Here is a 20727-nt window from a genome sequence, read left to right as displayed (position 1 = left end):
CGAACGCCGCGAAAGTAATGGCATTTTTGTACCGCGTATATCGCTTTCGCACAAGCGGCTGTCCGTATACATGCGCGTTCTCGTCCCAAGCAATGCGCGCGCGACCCCCGTGATCTCCTTCGCCGCCCGACGGTGAACGTAGCTCGAGAGTCGTGGAAGAAAAAATTTTGAGTGACTTTTAAGAGTTCCGAAGAAAGCACTCGACTCTTGTCGCAAAAGTTCGGTGCGTCAGATTACGGCACGATCTTTTCCACGGGCCGTATAAACAAGCGCGCGCCCGAGGGAAGGCATCCGGGGATACGACTGGAGAGTTGAGTCCCCCTCGATCCGAGCGCTACATTCACGCGTGCTCACATTCGAGTGGTTCGAGATAAGTCGGCTCCCGTTTGAGGCACGTCCCAGACCGGGCGCGCGCACACACTCTTGCGGCCCCACTGCGTGCCAGCTCTTTCGTCTTGGAGACGCCGACAACGCGCTGGCACCGGTCAATGCACTTAGCCAAGCTGGCAAGCCGGCGTAGCAGATATCGCGCGCGGCGCCACAGGAGAGGAGAAAGAAACGTAAGGCTGCAGACTATATGCCCAGAAAGTGTTCCTCCCTTCTGCACATTTAACTGGGCTACACCAACTTGACACACCTACATCGCTTTATCTACATGTGCAAGATAGCTTGACAAGATGAGCAAGACACTTTTGGCGATCCCATTATGCCTTTCAAGAGAAGTTTCCCAGGCGTTCCCACATGATTTACAAAACGTCTTGTGCTCATATCGTGCCTGTCTTGTGTCAACATTGTCGGGCGTCTAAAGAGAATGTTGTAACAGGTGTGAAGTCCGGCTAATTCACCGACATCGTATGCGTGGCAACCTGCAAGTCATCTCGTAGACGTTTTATAAACACGTATAGTATGCCTATATATATACTATATGTATACTATACTAACCTCCTATATGAATACAGCAAACCCCGGCCTTCAGTCCCCAGCAGCTGCGAAGCAACTGATCACGGCGGCGGTCAGACCTGTGACGCAGCAGAGGGTGCTAAGAATCCCTGGATCCGGACAGGCCGCCATTGGAATCTGAACCTGGCAACGTTTAACGCTAGAACGTTATCTAGTGAGGTGAGTCTAACAGTGTTATTGGAGGAATTAGAGGACAGCAAATGGAATACAATAGGGCTCAGTGAAGTTAGGACGAAAAAAAAAGCATATACAGTGCTAAAAAGGGGGCACGTCCTGCGCTACCGTGGCTTAGCGGAGAGACGAGAACTAGGAGTCGGATTCCTGATTAATAAGAATATAGCTCGTAACACAGAGGAATTCTATAGCATTAACGAGAGGGTGGCAGGTCTTGTGAAACGTAATAAGAGGTACAAATTTAAGGCCGTACAGGTCTACGCCCCTACATCCAGTCATGATGACCATGAAATCGGAAGCTTCTATGAAGACGTGGAATCGGCGATGGGTAAAGTCAAAACAACATACACAATACTGATGGGCGACTTCAATGCCAGGGTAGGCAAGAAGCAGGCTGGAGACAAGTCAGTGGGGGAATATGGCATAGGCTCTAGGAATAGCAGGGGAGAGTTATTGGCAGAGTTTGCAGAAGAGAATAATATGCGGATAATGAATACCTTCTTTCGCAAGCGGGATAGCCGAAAGTGGACGTGGAGGAGCCCGAATGGCGAGACTAGAAATGATATAGACTCTATGCTCTGCGCTAACCCTGGTATCATACAAGATGTGGACGTGCTCGGCAAAGTGCGCTGCAGTGACCATAAGATAGTAAGAACTCAAATTAGGCTACACTTGAGGAGGGAACGGAAGAAACTCGTACATAAGAAGCCGATCAATGAGTTAGCGGTAAGAGGGAAAATAAAGGAATTCCGGAGCAAGCTACAGAACAGGTATTCGGCTTTAATTCAGGAAGAGGACCTTAGTGTTGAAGATATGAACCATAATCTTATGGTCATCATTAAGGAGTGTGCAATATAAGTCGGTGGTAACTCCGTTAGACAGAATGCCAGTAATCTATCGCAGGAGACGAAAGATCTGATCAAGAAACGCCAATATGTCAAAGCCTCTAACCCTACAGCGAGAATAGAACTGGCAGAACTTTCCAAGTTAATCAACAAGCGTAAGACAGCTGACATAAGGAAGTATAATATGGATAGAATTGAACATGCTCTCAGGAAAGGAGGAAGCCTAAAAGCAGTGAAGAAGAAGCTAGGAATAGGCGAGAATCGGGTGTATGCGTTAAGAGACAAAGCCGGCAATATCATTACTAATATGGATGAGATAGTTCAACTGGCTGAGGAGTTTTATAGAGATTTGTACAGTACCAGTGGCACCCACGACGATAATGGAAGAGACAATAATCTAGAGGAATTTGAAACCCCACAAGTAACGCCGGAAGAAGTAAAGAAAGCCTTGGGAGCTATGCAAAGGGGGAAGGCAGCTGGGGAGCATCAGGTAACAGCAGATTTGTTGAAGGATGGTGGGCAGATTGTTCTAAAAAACTGGCCACCCTCTATACGCAATGCCTCATGACTTCGAGCGTACCGGAATCCTGGAAGAAGGCTAACATAATCCTAATCCATAATAAAGGGGACGCCAAAGGCTTGAAAAAATTATGGACCGATCAGCTTACTGTCCGTTGCCTACAAAGTATTTACTATAAGGTAATCGTAAATAGAATCAGGAACACCTTAGACTTCTGTCAACCAAAGGACCAGGCAGGATTCCGTAAAGGCTACTCAACAATAGATCATATTCACACTATCAATCAGGTGATAGAGAAATGTGTGGAATATAACCAACCCTTATACAGAGCGTTCATTGATTACTAGAAAGCGTTTGATTCCATCGAAATCTGGGCAGTCATGGAGACATTACGGAATCAGGGTGTAGACGAGCCGTATGTAAACATACTGAAAGATATCCATAGTGGCTCCCCAGCCACCGTAGTCCTACATAAAGAAAGCAACAAAATCCCAATAAAGAAAGGCGTCAGGCAGGGAGATACGATCTCTCCAATGCTATTCACAGCGTGTTTACAGGAGGTATTCAGCGATCTGGATTGGGAAGAATTGGGGATAAGAGTTAATGGAGAATACCCTAGTAACTTGAGATTCGCTGATGATATTGCCTTGCTTAGTAACTCAGGGGACTAATTGCAATACATGCTCACTGACCTGGAGAGGCAAAGTAGAAGGGTGGGTCTAAAAATTAATCTGCAGAAAACTAAAGTAATATTTAACAGCCTCGCAAGTGAACAGCAGTTTACATTAGGCAGCGAGGCACTGGAAGTGGTAAGGGAATACATTTACTTAGGACAGGTAGTGACCGCCAATCCGGATCATGAGACGGAACTAATCAGAAGAATAAGAATGGGCTGGGGTGCGTTTGGCAGGCATTCTCAGATCATGAACAGCAGGTTGCCGTTATCCCTCAAGAGAAAAGTGTACAACAGCTGTGTTTTACCAGTACTCACGTACGGGGCAGAAACCTGGAGGCTTACGAAAAGGGTTCTGCTTAAATTGAGGACGACGCAACGAGCTATGGAAAGAAGAATGATAGGTGTAACGTTAAGGGATAAGAAAACAGCAGATTGGGTGAGGGAACAAACGCGAGTTAATGACATCTTAGTTGAAATCAAGAAAAAAGAAATGGGCATGGGCAGGACATGTAATGAGGAGGGAAGATAACCGATGGTCATTAAGGGCTACGAACTGGATTCCAAGGGAAGGGAAGCGTAGCAGGGGACGGCACGAAGTTAGGTGGGCGGTTGAGAATAAGAAGTTTGCAGGGACAACATGGCCACGATTAGTACATGACCCGGGTAGTCGGAGAAGTATGGGAGAGGCCTTTGCCCTGTAGTGGGCGTAACCAGGCTTACCATGACGATGATAGTATGCCTGCAGCAACAACTTATGCAAGTCTAAAAGGAGAGGATCTGATTCTGCACATAAACTTATGCACATAAACGAGAGGATCTCATTCGGTGGATTCATAGAGTTTAGCTCCCCAAAGCCGTACTGGGGGTGTGGGTGACGCCTTAGTAAAGGGCACTGGATTAACTTTGGCTACCTAGGGTTCTTTAACGCAGGGACGGGATGAGTGGCCCGCAACCTAGAGAAGGCTTAGCGAAAGGGAAAATTTTCATCCACACAACTGCGGCACGGAGCTACACAAAGAAAACCCGATACAGGTATCACGAAGAAAAGAGCAAGAACTTCGTAGTTGAACAAAAAGTTGTCTGTGACCACTGATCGAACTCGGGATCAACGCCTATTTGAGGCGGTCGCCTTATTGTACACCAATACTCTATTTGAGTTACCCTCTTTTCTGCGAGACAGCTAAGACTCCTTCCTAAAAGTTTGTATATATATATATATATATACACACGCACATGATTGTTTCTTGCTTTTTGTAATTCGGCAATCATCGACTACGCACAGCTGCCGCGATATATTAAGCTGAAGTTTCTGTCAGAGTCACATTCGTGCTTGCCTTACCAGAAAAATTTAGTCAATCATCAAAAGTTTCAGACGTCTGTACAGTGAATACAGCCGGGTACCGTAATCAGTTATCGGGGCGATCGGTTACGAAGCGCCAGTTATTACACTTTCGAGATAAAATTCACCTCTTTTACGATTTCAAAAACAAAACAAGACAAAAAAGAAAGTAAATTGGCCTGATTACCGATGACGAAACGCCGCGGCCTCTGAAGCTACGGCGACCATTCAGGAGCCGTCCTCTGATGCGATAACAAGCACACCGCTGCGCCGGTATCAGCGCCAAACACAATTATTGCGCGATTCGGAAGGTGACGATCGCAATTTATGACGTGGTACTGGCGCCCTTGGGATATACTAGAGTTTCGCACAGAAACATTGAGGACAATGTCCCACGGCCGTTGGCAGGGGCTCCGGAACGAGTTTCAACCAGCCACCCACACAGCGTATATAAGCTGACGAAAGCCGCTGCCAATCAGGCGATCCACGACGGTGTCGGTCTCGTGGATTTTACGCAGTTGCGATACGCAGCGTCACCTCGCGAAAGATCGCGCGTATCGGGCCCGCAGAAACCGCGGAGGCGCGTGCGTGCACTTGTGCCGTCAACAGCGTCTGTTAAGGTCAACAACAACGGAAGTGACGTGTGGAATATCCCGTACTCGGACTCCCGTGCCAGCTTTCGCTTATCGACCAATCGCGTCTTTTTTGACACACCCGACAGCCAGACCCCCTTACACTTTGCACCGCGGCCATCGTGCCGATACTCTGGACACTCGATAATGGCGTCACGAATTGTTCCAATTGTTTGCTTTACGGGCCCAACTATCAACCGTGCCCCGTTTGGCGGCATCTCTGCCAAGGGCGTTGGGTGTACCGTATACCCCAAAGTATCAGATAGGCGTTTGCGCCTCGAAGAAGGTCGGTCCATATTGGCTCCTCCAAGACACTTCTACCTCGATTTCAATCGAGGGCAACTGAGTAGGAAGGGAGAGTGTTGACTCCTGAGGAAAAAACCCGCTACCGTCTCGAGTGCGGTGGTATCAGAGAAAAGACGCGACGCAACATGAAGCAACAGGTGACATGACGCTGTATACTTGTAGGTGTTATAAATCTGGCATTTGTGGCGTGTATTGCCGTTTTTTTTTCTCCTGTGGAGTTCTTTCGTTGGTTACACCACGATTTTTTTCTTTCCTACACGCCAACTCGATGAGGAACGATATTTCATTTCATTTATTTTCACCTTAAAGACCCGGAGGCATTACATAAGGGAGGGCTTTAACCCTTGTAACAATGTTAGAAGAAATGTACAGAACAGTAAAGAAACAACAATAAACAAATACAAGCCAGGAACAATTGTGAAAAAAAAGGAAAAAAAAGGAACATCGTGTTAGAGTAAGGGTCGGTGGGATCGGCAATTAAGCAGTGTGGTTATTTAACATTTCGCGGAACGTTTTACGGTCAGTTCATGACACGATATCTTCTGGGAGATGGTTCCAATGGGTTATAGCGTCGGGAAAGAATGAAGTGTTCATGGCAGACGATCGGGTAGTGTTCATGGCAGACGATCGGGTGTTAATGTTTGCTATGGGACGACTGTGGCTTAAGCGAGAGGATGTACGTAAGGGTGGATTTAACAGGGAATGCCTGGAGTGTGGATGGTAATAAAAGGTGTGAAGCAAGCAGAGCAAGCAATATCATATGAAGATGACAATTGAGAGAGATAGAAAGAGAGTACCAAGAAGAACGGAATGGAAGTTAAAGGGGCGTTCGAAGAAACTGCCAAGTTCATGTAGCTTCATTAACTCCACTCCCGGAATTTGTAATAATATCAGTCTTAACATATAAGTGAAGGCTTAGTAAACAAAAAAAAAAGAAGAAAAAGAAAGCGACCGCCAGGTGGCGACGCTACAATAATGTTCCGGCACTAAGGCTCTGTGTCGTCGTGTACTTTTTCAACCTCTCTGAGCACATAGTTAACATTCTTGCTAACCGAGGACTTTACAATGTGTTCAGTACATTATATGTCTAAGTTAAGACTCAAAACTGGGATGCTTTTGGAACTCCTCTAACATAGAAAAACCCCTTCGCAACCAGGAAAAAGATCATACAAAATCCGCGAAATCCCGCTTACGTCATCAGCTCCGCTCTGTGGCCGCGAAATTCAACAACACGAACTTGGCCCATCGCTTCCGCCTTAAAGGAATACTCTGCCCAATGAAAAAGTATTTCAGGAGAGGAATCTGGCTAGGCCACGAAAGCAGGCGCGGGCGGCCCGATAATGTCACGGTCGGGCGAGGAGGAAAGTGATGATTATAGTGACCCTATTGGTAAAACGTCCGACGCGCCATCTATTGTGCTGCGGCGGAAACTGCGTTTACATGTTCTTCTATGGGCGGGACGCACAAAAATCGCGATATCGTCTCGTATATTGCCTCTTTGGAGAGCGCACCGCGCACGTTTTGCCTTCTAGGCGAGCCAACTCACGATAGGGGGCGCGTCGGCGCTGCACCAGGACCAGGAATAACATTGATTCATAGTGGAGGAAAAGAACTAGGAAGCTTACCAGCAAGTATGCAGTCTGTATTGGGAGCAACACAGCAACAAATAACGTCAAGGGGAAAGTCAGAGAGGCTGAGATAATCTCATGGGTGGTGCCAATGGAAAAGAAACCTGCCACGAATAACTACTTAAGGGGAAAAAACGAAATAAGGAAAGAAGCAATTTATGATAACACAAAGAGAAACTCACTACTTTTCGAAGCGAGATCAGGATGCCTTAGCTGACACGCACTTATAAAGCGAGATATAAGAAGGTAGAAGAAGCATGTGCTTGCTGCGCTAAAGCTGGGGAAATGATGGAGCCTGTTTTATTAGAATGTGAAGACATCTGCCCAGCGGTCGATTTAGGAATCACTGGCCTCCTTGAAGTCCTTGTGCTCAGCGAGAGCAGGGGGAAAGTAAACATGCCCGCAATAGAGATTAGTAAGAGGCATTTGGAAGATTGGTGGAAGTAGGGAAACGTCAAACAACGGAGGCGTACAAAAACAAAATTTACAATAGGGGTTCAGAAACTTTGGCTGTGGGAATACATCGTAGTTTTTTTTTTCCTTCCGTTTCTTCTTTCTTAATGTAGGCAGGACATTAGGCGATATAATAACAAGAGCTTGGTGGCGCAACCCACCACCCCGTTCCAAAGGGGACGCTCATAACATCCATCCATATATCCATCGATATATGGATGAATATATCCATCGACGCCGTGACTTTAGCGGGATGGCCGAGCGAGCACTGCTTCGCCTCCTCAATAATTCTTGCTTCGTGACTATGCCATTCTCAGCTACTTTAGTACTTATCTTTAGCGTTTTTTTTACCAGATGCGAGTATTCGATTTCCTATTGTTTAAATTTTATCTATACCATACTGAGCACTCATGGTCCAAGCAGGGTGGTGGATACAAATACAAAAGAAATACAAAAGAAACAGCAACGAAAAAAAGCAACAATAATACAGGCTCAAAAAGGTTACTTTACAGTTTGATCACTTGCTTTGATAAGGCAGTTTTATTCTCTAATGGTTCTCGGAAAATAAGAAAACTTAAATAAGTCTGTGCGAGAAAAATATGGGGTTAGGGCGCTTTCATTGTGGTGTTGGGTGGGCCTGCTAGTTAAGGGTGGCAAACATGTTGATGCATCTAGCGCTAGCTTATTTTCCAGGAGTTGGGAAAGAAATTCTAATCTCAATTTTTGCCTTCTTGCTTGTAATAGAGGAATGCCATATGCTTGCATTAAATCAAAAGGTGAGTCTAATGGAGAAGATTTATTAAAAATAAACCCTACGGCCTTTCTGTGAATACGTTAACGACAATCAATGTTGCGCTTAGTATGAGGATCCCATATAATGCAAGCATATTCCAATCTTGGCCGCACAAAATCAGTATAGCAGAGCAGCTTAACATTAGTGGGAGCAGTTTTAAGTTCATGTTTAAGGACAAAAAGCTTGCGGAAGGCGGATGAACGAATATTATCAATATGAAAATTCCAAGACAGGTTTGAAGTGATTGTTACACCGAGATATTTATAGCAACTTACTTCTTGTAATGGTGAAGACCCTAATATGTAGGCATATGACAACAGATTTTTTTTTGGCGAGTTACTGGAAGGCAGACACATTTGCTCGTGTTAAGGCTCATTCCCCGTTTAACACACCATTGATGTATATTGCCCAAACTAGTGTTGAGATCGTTGTAATCGTCAGTGTAACTAATTTATTTAAGCAAAACGCAATCATCTGCAAACAATCTTATTTCTACACCAGGGCGAACAAGATAAACAATATCATTAATATACAATATAAAGAGCAAAGGGCCTAACACGCTGCCCTGAGGTACATCGGATGTGACCGGAAGACAGCCCGAGTGTTGACCCGCTACAACAACGCATTGTTTGCGATTACTCAAGTACGCTGAAATCCAGACAATTATTTGTGGAATGCCTATTGTTTCAAATTTGAAAATGAGTTATCTATGAGGAACTTTATCGAAGGCTCTGAAAAAATCAAAGAAAAGCATATCTATCCTACCGCGTCTATCGAGGGTCAATGCCAGAGAAAGAAATAATGTGACGAGTTGAGTTACTGTTGATAATCCTTTCCGAAATCCATGCTGACATTTGGTCAATATGCAGCGTTCCTCGAGGAAGTTTGTTATACTAGTAGCTATGAGATGTTCAATAATTTTACGGCATTGCGAAGTTAGTGAAATAGGACGGTAATTTCCTAGCGTCACGCAGTGTCCCTTTTTAAAGATGGGTACGATTCGGGCTGTCCTCCAATCACTGGGTAGTTGTGAAATCAGTAAATAAGTGCGAAAAATAATAACCAAAAATTTAGCAAGGGGTAAAGCGCGTCGTCGTAGGAATACGTTTGGAGTATTGTCAGGACCGCACGATGTTTCGGTTTTTAAATTTGGTAACATAGATACCACACCAGCAGGATAAGAAATGAAGGGTGCATCTGCATGTGAAAAGACTGTCGTGTCATGCTATGTTCACACTACGGTCGTAACGCGCGTAACAGCTCTTTTGGCGTATCGAACGTAACGGCTGTAAAAAACGTTACGGCAGTTAAGCCGGCACCTTTGTTCACATTTACTGCTGCTTAAATTACGGCTTTTACAACAGGCCAATCAAATTTGGAGCTGCAGAATCGACGTCACCAGCGGTCCAATATGGCTCCTGCCAACATGCGAGCGCTGGCCGAGATCGAAGAAATTCACGCTCAAAACAAACTTATAGTCATGTATTCAATCGCCCAAAGACGACGAAGGCGACGCAGAAGGGTTTGTGTGCGGCAAGTATTTATCGACAGGGCCGTGGACGGCGATTTTCACAACCTTTTCGCCAAGCTCCGAGTTGGTGACGCTGCGATGTTTCATAACATCATGCGCATGTCGCCCCAGCAGTTCCACTTCCTTGAAAACTTAATGAGACCACTCATCGAAGTTCGGAGCACGCATCTGCGGCCATCGATTTCCTTGGCGGATAAACCAGATGAACTGAAAACAGTCTCGCAAGGCGCACTGCAAAAATTTTCACGAACACAGCCAATCGTGCGCACGGAATAGCGGAATGGCACTTCCCGCGCCCGGAGCTGTCTGCAGACGGGAGGACGGAAGTGTCGTCACCGGTTGTTGAAAGCCGAAAGCTTATCGGTCATTGGCTGTGTCGCAACGGTCGTAACATAACAGTTGTAAATGTTGCCGACCCTTTAACACTCTCACCCACGATTTTCGCGTGAATTGCGCACGTTGGTACCTTTACGTTCGCAGTCTGAACTAGACGCATACGCTTGTTGCGCTTCCGCTTACGCATGTTACGAAAAATCGGCACCTTACGAACGTAGTCTGAACATAGCATTACATGCACAGTTTGAAATGGAAGTGTTAAACACGCTCTGGAAGTATTCATTGAAATGCTCGGCAATGGCTCTGTGATCCGTTACGTTGATTCCGTCGACTGCCATATGTGATACCGGTTTTTCTCTTTTCGCCGATACAATTACAGAATTTACTGGGGTCACTTTTGATAAAGTTAGGCAAGGAAGTGCTCAAGTAATACTCTCTCGAGCAGCGCACAGCTTGAGCGAGATTGTTCTGCGCATCATATATCAAATCCGCTGGTGCTTTTTTTTTTATCACTGCACTTTTTTAATCTCACAGAAAAGACGGTAAATGCCGAGAGGGGGACTCCTCGACAGCACTGCAGTAAAGGCCAGAATACATGGAGCGAATATGCGACGAATAGTCGGCCTTCGACGCCCGGCGGCGTACGCGCGACGCGCGGCGGCGGAGAAATCGTCGTTCGCAGCCGATCTAGCTGGCGCAGAAAAGTTCGTCGGGCGTCGACGATACCGGAAGCAGTTCGTCGGGCGTCGACGATACCGGAAGCGGCAAACGAGGGGCGCCCCAAAGCGAGCCAATCAGGCCTCACTATCCGCCCCGACTTCCTACTGGGCTTCCCGCCCAGTGTTGCCACAACGCATAGCATAGCCGCTTTCTTTACACTACATCGGCACATGAATGCCTCAAACACATAAAAAATACTAGAAATCATTTCTAAACAAAATTTTACGCGTTTTAGAGTGTTCTGCAATTCAAAGGCGATAATAGTAGTCGTTAAAGTTTTTTTTTGTGTCATGTGTTTAACTACAGCGCATTTGCCTCGTCTAGCCACACTGATAACAACGCCACGAATCGCCGGCGGCGGCCGCCGTGTCTTCGCTCCATGTAGCGCAGCCTGACGAACATAGGGCGTCACGCCGCGGCAGATTTTCTGCCGCCCGAACTTCGTCGTAAAAGTTCGCTCCATGTATTCTGGCCTTAAAAGTAGAACACGAGCGCGTTGCAGTGCGTGATTAAAGATGCACAAAATATCTATGCTAGATCAGTTTAGACTAGTAAAGCAATCTTTCGAAATGTTTCTTTCGTTAGTTTCTCAGTAATAGGCTGACAACTAAACGTGACAGTGAAGGCAAAAGTATCGTTCTTGAATTCCGCACGGAAGCTTGAAGCGCGGTACGTCAGTGCGACATCATGAATTTCAAGGTATTTTCTTGTATTTGGGTCGTTGTGGTGCTATAAGACTTCTCGAAACTCAGTGTTTCGACGGGACGCCATGACGTCAGAGATTTTGACATCGTATCCTCGGGCCTAGATACTGGTTTATCGGTAAACATAGACGACATTGCATTCTAAAGAAGCCAAAGACTGAACTTAAGTGATTTCAGAGAAGTCTTACTGCCGCCACGACGGCTCAAATGTACTTTGAAAGTCGTGACGTCACAGAAGCGTATACCCGTGCGGCTGTTTCGGCGCAAAATTTTAGAAGAAGAAAAATGATGAAAAAGCAAACAGAAACGAAAAACCCTTTGACCTTTATAATCTATACGTACTATCACGAAAATATCCAAACTATAGCTTTGAAAGAAAACTTTCAAAATAATTTATCAGAGTACAGCGTCACTCTTTCGCGTCCTTTTGTTAACGTTCCGACTGTGGTTACTTCAGTAAAGCCGCGCTGGCTATTATCGACCGTCTCAAGTGTCGCAGACAGGGAGAGCAACGGCCGATACTGCGCATCGTCGTCTACTACATTTCGGTGACATTTATGCACACGGCCGAGACAAGACGATCCGCAGCGTACACCACGTTTCCTAGTATACGTCAACATTTTCTCCCTTTTCTGAGAACTGGAGGTACAGTGCTCAGCGACTGAAACGCGATACTCGGACAACATGGCGTCCTGCGCTTTTGGTGCCACCGGTAAGAGCTGTGTAATCGCCGAGTGGCGCCGAACGTATAGTCACGACGCGTCAACAAGACTCTCTGGCTTTGGCGTGACACAAACAATGAATCAGCTCCGTGTCCCCAGCGTCTACCGCTGGCGCAGAAAACGCGCCGGGCACCGTGCTGTATACGAGTATATTTTATTATTATGGGGATTTCCGTGCCAAAACCACTTTCTGATTATGAGGTACGCCGTAGTGGAGGACTCCGGAAATTTCGACCGCCAGGGGTTCTTTAACGTGCGCCTAAATCTAAGTACACGGGTGTTTTCGCATTTCGCCCCCATCGAAATGCGGCCGCCGTGGCCGGGATTCGATCCCGCGAACGCGTGCTCAGCAGCCCAACACCATAGCCACTGAGCAACCACGGCGGGTATGTATACGAGTATTGCGTTTCAGTCGCTGAGTTTTGAACATACGAGTGTTTTCTCAAGGCGCTCATAGCTGCTTTACGATACGATAAACTGAAGGCATTCTAGTCGCTTACGACATGAGAACCGGACAGAGAGAAAGCGTTTTCTTTAACATCCGGCGTACAAAATATTAGCCCAGATGCTACTTTGCAAAGAAAAGGGAGAGGGGAGAGAAATACCATATAGAAGAAAAATGCAAGCAAGCAAGCAAGTGGACAAACAAACAAAAGAGAAAAAAAATAACAGCAAGACTTGATATCTCGATTTCACTGCTAGCTTTTTATGTGATATACATTATATAGAGTCCTAGTGACAGCTAAATTTTCGCAAGACAGCCAATTCACTCAAGGTAATAAAAACAAGAAATCAGGCCAGAGATAGGACGACTGTTTACTGAAAACGGAGGCTCTATTTCGGGAAGGGCATTCTTTGTGTTCCTTATTATTTTGTGATTAGATAAGGCACAGCTATCACGCATACGCAGTTATTTATGGCCTCGCATTTTCTTTGATAAACTTCACCGTAGTGAATTGCTCCGTTCAGATGTTGTTATAGTCAGTGTAACTGGGCGTTCCTTTAAAGTAATTTAGAATTTGATAATTTTTTGTTATCTTTCAAATAATAAAATTACCTATTAAATCCTCCGCATCACATAATTTTGTTTTCACGTAAACTAAACGAAAAAAAATGCTGGTTGTTCTTAGGCTCTTCCTTTACTTCCGGTTTTCATAAATTTTGTTGCTATGACAGCACTTAAGTTCGAAACAATTTCGTATCTATGCATCCTATATACATGCCAACCTGTGAACATTAAACAAACGCAAAAATCCCGACAGTTTGACAAAGGGCGGAATATCGCGCGTGTCTTTTATTTTTTATGCATACCCTGCGCTCACGCCAGTTGTGGGATATATACGCACTTTATTAACGATCGTTTACTTTTAGACGCAGCAGACAGGCAGCAGCAAACCTATAGGACAGCCGATATCGAAAAGCAACACGTAGTTCTTTAGAAGACAGTGACTTCTTCGGCGACTTTTCTGTTGCCGATTTCACCTGCTTAATAGACTCCGATTATGCCGTCCCATCTTTCGTGAGCTTCAGAAAGTTTTCGCAGATAAAATTAATTTGCTTTTTTTTGTAGAAACAAACGCGCAAAATTTGTAAAGTCGCAGAACGGTTCTGAATCCGTAAACTTTACAAAAAATTCGGTAGAGTTGGCCGGGCATGTATGGCCTTACGAATAAGTTCTTTCAGTATCACCTGTGCGGCAGGCAGAATGTCATCTAATCAGCGCCACTCCAGTTCAATGCGGACGCGATGTAAATCGTTCGACGTACTTACTCCCTCGATTAAACAGAGGCGAAGCGAAGCGATTAGACGGCCTGTTGGTTCCAGGAAATCTACTGTCTTCCTAATGAACGTCGACAGTCAGGCAAGTTAGTGAGATACCAGCGATAAGATAACTAAATGAGGCGACGCTCCTGTAATCAGTCGGAGATTGCTGACATTAAGGGTCTGCTGCCGCCTATTTGCCTGAAGCGTTGTACTTCAGAGCAGGAACTCTGTCTTCATAACGGCTATTGTGCTTCCGTATTTTTTTTCCTTTTTGTGTGTTTTCAACGCGTTATCTCTGCTGTGGCAGCTGTTCAGAATTTTCTGTATTCCGTGCAACCTGAATGTTACAGAGAATGAAATAGCTCGGTTCTCATCTTTCCTCGAGGAAGTACGTACCAACCTCTCCATTTCCTTTTAATTTTGCAAAACTTGAAGTTTTTTTCCTAAGCTTCTCTCTTTCTCCTTGATGCGTCTTTGAAAAAAAATACTAAAGAGAACGAATATTTCGGCTTTACTGCTAAACTACTTTTCTATGGTACAAAAAAGCCACTTATTTCGTGAGGCGAGGTTCGCTATGCCAGAAGAGACGCCAGAAGAAGAGACGGGTGGCGACGCCGTCTTCAAGTTTCCGCACCGTCTCGCTGTGACGTCATTTATTTCGACGGCGTCTGCTCAGGCCGTCAGCTTGTTACCGATAAAGATGGACTAAATTGTGCTCTAAATGAGTGAAAGACTGAACATATAACAAGCTTTTTCAATAACTTTTACCGAACCACAAGGGCCCAAATACAAGAAAATAATTTGAAATTTATGAAGTCACACTGACGTACTGGCGCTGCCTTTTCGGCGCGAAATAAAAATAAATGAATTTTCCACTTTCATTTTCTTTCTTGTGATAATCAACCTACTAGCGCAAAATTAATGAAAAGAAAGCTTTGAAGGAATAACGTTATCTATTTCAACTGATCTAGTGTTCCTCGTCAGTGCCCTTTTGACACTAATCTCGACGTTTGCGGAAAGCGTTCGAAGCAGCGCAACTGGACACGGCAGTACAAGAGTAATGATAACAGGTGTGTATAGTACAATACACATAACAGAAATTGAAAGAGAGGGGCAAAAAACATCGGAGTCTCTCGTTCTTCGCACCAAAAATAAGTTGACGAACCGCACTTTGCTCCGTGGAAACGTCGCGCGAGGGAGATTCAGCCATATCGGTTATGTTTCGTGTCACACGGCAACATCCGGTGTGTGACACACGAAGGCAATCGATGCCCAAAGACACGCTTCGACACGTCGCTAAACATTCAGTTACGTAGGAAAGATACAGACACGTACAAAACACATAGAAACGAAGACAAATCATCTCGTCGGAACGTTGCCTCCAGGCTGACGATATATACCGTTGTCCACGCACTGTTGACAATTTCAAGTCTGTTTTAATGCCATTTGCATTCTTCAGGAACTTCACCCAGTGCATGGGTGTGTGCGCGTGCGTGCGTGCGTGTGTGTTACACATTAACCATAACAGATTGCTAAGAGCATTCAAGTCGCCAGTCATCTCTAAGTAATTGATGGACCAGTTTTTTTCTTCTTTTGAACCCTCTGCCTTTTACGCAAAAAAAAAAACTTTGTTACTCCTTGGTTCGTTATCACTCAGTCTAATCACAGTTCTTCTACGAGGCGTATGCGTTTGACGCAAGACATCCTGCTTATTGTACTGAACTCTACACAACAATCGCCTCGAGCTTCTCCCTTCTATGCGGATTATAAACTATCTATGAAGTGTTGCACGCGAGCATGACTGGTCACAGCGACCGGTATACGCTTGCGCTGCCATCCAAAATTGTCTTCTAGGGTCAACATAGTCGACTTGTACACTAACCCTAAAGTTTTCTTTTCTTTTAAAAAAAGATTAGTTCGATTACTTCTATTTTGATCTCCTCATTTATTCCCGCATTTTCCTAAATATCATTGCATCCAATCTATCTCTCTTGGTGCTAGCCTACCTTGTTCTCCAATTTGGTTTGAATTCTTCATTTTGAACTACCCGGTTTTCGGTCGATCACCTAGAGTGGACGTGTTCAGTGTGCATTCCAAGGCTCTACGTTTTATAAACACGCTAGAATAAAAACGTAGGCCATGGTATCTGAATCTAGGCAGTAGGAAGCCAATAAATCCCGCGTAGACAGCACTGACGTAAAGGCGTCACTAAACTCATGAAGCTTAGACAACGACAATGTGCCTTGAGTTGTCCCACATGTTTTTTCCTATACGATCTCAGTGCGCGCCTTGTAAGTTTAAACACTACACGTTTCCAACGCAAAAATTCGCCCCTTCAGTTATACGTGAGACAAGATATTCGTAGATATACGTAGCAAGACATTCGTTCCCGAGAGATTGGAGAAGGTGGATAAATTACAAAATAAAAAAATATGAATTGAATTCTCAAAATTAGAACAAGAAAAAAACTCAGCATTTAGCATAACCTGCGCTGACTTGAGGGACTGGGATGCAATCTGACACCGATAGCTCACGAATTTGTGTTTAGGTTGGGTTAATTCTTATGAAAAACGAAATCACAAACCAGCTAGACATGTGAACCGGCTTTTGTGGGAAATACAAATAGGCTCCTGCATGCGCGTTCTATAAATCACCTTGAAGGCACATGAAGCACAAAGGCTGCACCGACTGAGTTTCAAACTAACGTGAGCACCATTCGCACATAAGCGCTTCTTTTATTGCTTTCGCTCTATCGTAACTGAAACAGGCGACTGCATAGGTACACGATTAGAAAGTGAATAGAGCAATCAACGCACGTGTGATGCTTGATTGATTGATTGATTGATTGATTGATTGATTGATTGATTGGTTGAGTGATTGATTGCGGATTGGAGATGATGGGAACAACTACAGTACGTCGCCCGCTTTTCCACAACATTAAATTCTTATATGAATAAAAAATTGTGATAGGTGAAGTGAAACCTTTCAGCTATTGCTAACAGGACACATCCTCACCCGTTGTAACCATCTTCTTAAAATTGCGACTTTTGTTGCACTTACTGACAAATTGAAGTGTACAGCTATTTTCTGCGCACATGCAGTTGAGCGGTGGAACCTAGCACCCGGTAACATTCACTCGTTGCCTTTATTCCAGTTTTTACAATCCATCGAAGACGCTTAATGCTATCATATATCACATATTCTCACGCCTTTCTTACTCCGTGCTTTTCTCCTGTGACTTGCGGATTTGTATGGTATTTATTAATGAATATTTTATAGCTACTGCGCTACACAAAAATGTTCTGTACTGTTCGCACGTTATTCTGAATTCTTGTTATGTTCGCAGCACATATCCCATTTTATTCGTAGTTTCCCCGCTTCTGGCATAGCCCATGTGGACCGCAGCATGAACAAACAAACAAACAAACAAACAAACAAACAAACAAACAAACAAACAAACAAACAAACAAACAAACAAACAAACAAACAAACAAACAAACAAACAAACAAACAAACAAACAAACAAACAAACAAACAAACAAATAAACAAACAAACAGACAAGAATAAATAAATAAATAAATAAATAAATAAATAAATAAATAAATAAATAAATAAATAAATAAATAAATAAATAAATAAATCAGTCCTATACCAAACGCAGGGAAATCATTTGCAATTAAAACAAGGAAGAAAAAAGTGTATATCGTTTTTCGCGTAGCGTCAGATATAGACTGCAGAAAAAGAGTGTTCTAGCGTTCGCGAACATATCTACAGACATCTTGTGCTGCTTCTATCTCGATGAATCTGCGCTGGTGAAACACACTAACACACGCACACACACACACCAAGAGAGAGTCCGCGAACGCAACAACGAAAAAAAAACACCCCTAGAGCCGCTTGGATAGAGAAGAAACTAAAATATAACTATAAAAATAAAGAGCAGATACCCATTCAACGGCTTGTGATCGAGTACACGAACTTTCACACTATCTGTCGGCGCATATCCATTGATTGTAGCATCAGGCATGGCTTTCATTCAAATACCCACTGCTGTTTACGAATTTGAATTCTCACGCTTACTTCTCAGAATACAGGAATATGCTATATGCGGCGTCTATGCACTAGGTTAACGTATCGAAAACAAGCATATATATTTTCAGACGTTTTATTAAATTGTTACAATAACTAATGCGGACGAGAAATGTTATTTACAAACGTGGTCGTGCATGAAAATGCACCAGGATAGCTCTCGTAAGTATTAATCGTCACCGCGCTCGCGTTGCCAATTTTTGTTTTTAATGTCACACCCTGCGTACCATCGCACGTGCTATATAACTCCGTGCCATGACCTTTTGTATAGCGAGACCACAGTACTGAAAAAAAAAAACCGAAATAACAACATAAAACCAAGCGAAGCAGTAAACGCCTTCGCTGCGCTCCATCAACACGTGGTGCCTAGAAGAAAAAAAAAAAAAGCGACTCACTCTTCGTCGTCGACGACGCCTTCGCGCCGACTCCGACTCCGCTTTCCTGCAGCGCCAGGATGGGAGCGTCGAGGGTCCCAACAGAGTAATCCAAGAAGTCGCGCCCGGCCAGGTATCCGCGGGCCCAATCGAACACGCTGGTAGCGGCGACCCAAATGATCCAGGCGCCGGCGATCATCAAAGTGTACTTGCTCCGATCGCGAGCAACACCGGAGGCAGTGACGAGATTGGAGACGCCGGCGGCGCCAACGATGCCTCTCGTTGGGGCAGGAGGGGGGAGGGGGCTGCTGCGCTTACCGGACAACTAACGGGACGCAAAGAAGTGGCAGCGCTTGGCGATAACGACGATAGTAGAACAGGATCGCGGTTAGAGACACTCCGCGACGCGCCGGTGATAGGGAGCGCCGCGCGGACTTCGAGTGCAGGCCGAGTGCATGAGGTACGCGAACAGTTGTAGCAGAACTATACTACTCCGTGATGGAAAAGCCGTTTGTTGGGACGGGTTTGGTTACAGAACATGTTTGGTTAGAGTGTTTGCTACGTAACCGACTCAAAGTAAACAGAGAAGGCACGCAAGCAAGCACGGAAGAGACATCGTGTACGCGTGATAGGAGCGCGACTTCAACAAGGCGCGAAGGTGTAGCCCCTTGAAGCGCTGCATGCACGATGGTGAAAGCTTAGATAGTGCTTTAAAAGCATATCTGAAGCTTGGTAAGTGTATCTCTATACAGTTGCGAATCGGTCATGTGTTGGAAGTTCGAATAATATGCCTAAGTGCATATTCAGTTAATCAAGTTGAAGGTAGGCGGCTGGGTGTTTGTTCACAATTTCAACGTGGACATGTTTTTTTTTTTTCAAGCGAAGCTTTCTTTGCGAATCCTCCCAGACTCTCCTGGTGATTGCTGGTTGCTACTCCCTTGCCGAATAGATCGCACGCAGGAGGAGAGAGAGAAAGAGAGAGAGAGAGAGAGAGAGAGAGAGAGAGGAAAGGCAGGGAGGTTAACCAGAGGGGAAGATCCGGTTTGCTACCCTACGCTGGGGAGAGTGGGGTTGTTCGCACGCAGGACATCGCTGCTTTATTTACTACCATTACAGTTGTCGATGCTGCTGGCCTTGTTTCCTACGCAATTACTACTGATAAAACAAACGATACCTAAATATTTTCCTTGAAATAAATGTAAGACATCAACAGCACACTTTAACAAAGCTAACCTTTCTACGTTTACTTTTCCAGGGTTTCGGGTTTGGCGCATCTGCTTGGTCGGTCTTTTGCCGAGGAAAGTGTAGTTTACTGTTGCACACACACACACACACACACACACACACACACACACACACACACACACACACACACACACACACACACACACACACACACACGCACGCACGCACGCACGCACGCACGCGCACGTGCACGGAATGTGGTGAGCACTAAATTTCCAATGGACATTATTAGTTGAGTCCTGAAGATGATAGACTACACAGGCACTAACGGTGTATAGCACACGTGCTATTTAAGCACGTGTGCAGAGCAATCGTACCAAGAACACATTCAACAAGCGCGCAGCAAGTCTCTCATATGTTCCATCAGGTTCCAATAGTCTACTAGCCACCATGTGTGACGCGTTGTCCGGCGGTTTCGTCGCGCATGTGCTTACCATTTTCGAGTTGAAATCCGGCGTTATGATTGACCGTATCATTCAGGCCCCTGATAATTAAGAAATCAAATAATCGCAGAACTTTGACAAATTCGCATTTATTTTTATTGTCACAACTTAGATACACGGCTGTGCGTCTGAAACGTCTACATATACCGAGTCCGCTATAGCGATCGCACCACATAGCGGATCGCCACCAACTGCAGCTCACCAGCCAGACATAGGCCGCTATTTTGTAGCGATGCCTTATGGCTTATTCTATGCTATTCTTATCATCCACCACACACGGCCGTCCGATCCCGTTGATAACGCGGGCAGACCTTCGCTCTGACCACTGGCCAAGCGCGAAAAGCGTGAAAAAGCATAGAATCGGAAAAGGCATCGCTACAAAATACCGGCCATATTCTACGAGCGAGTATCCCAGTCGTGTTCATCTGCCCCCTCCGCCTCTGCAGCATTTGTCAGGAGTTCCAAAGTCACT

General features: G+C 45.0%; 1 protein-coding gene across 2 annotated transcripts in view; it reads right to left on the bottom strand.

The window, feature by feature from the left end:
- Positions 1 to 20727, bottom strand: part of HPS4 (Hermansky-Pudlak syndrome 4 protein) — a 66647-nt gene that overhangs the window by 24679 nt on the left and 21241 nt on the right. Inside the window, exon 1 of one of the 2 annotated variants that reach the window (XM_065454398.2) lies at positions 18589 to 18803. The exons of the other annotated variant lie outside the window; for it this stretch is intronic. Coding sequence (XP_065310470.1) covers positions 18589 to 18766 — 178 coding nt within the window. The 5' untranslated portion in view covers positions 18767 to 18803. Of the gene's footprint in view, positions 1 to 18588; positions 18804 to 20727 lie in introns of those variants that run through there. 2 annotated transcript variants of the gene reach the window in all.

This window comes from Dermacentor albipictus, chromosome 2 (genome assembly GCF_038994185.2).
Source record: "Dermacentor albipictus isolate Rhodes 1998 colony chromosome 2, USDA_Dalb.pri_finalv2, whole genome shotgun sequence".
NCBI classification, from domain to species: Eukaryota; Metazoa; Arthropoda; class Arachnida; order Ixodida; family Ixodidae; genus Dermacentor; species Dermacentor albipictus.
This window is presented reverse-complemented; position numbering and strand designations above follow the sequence as displayed.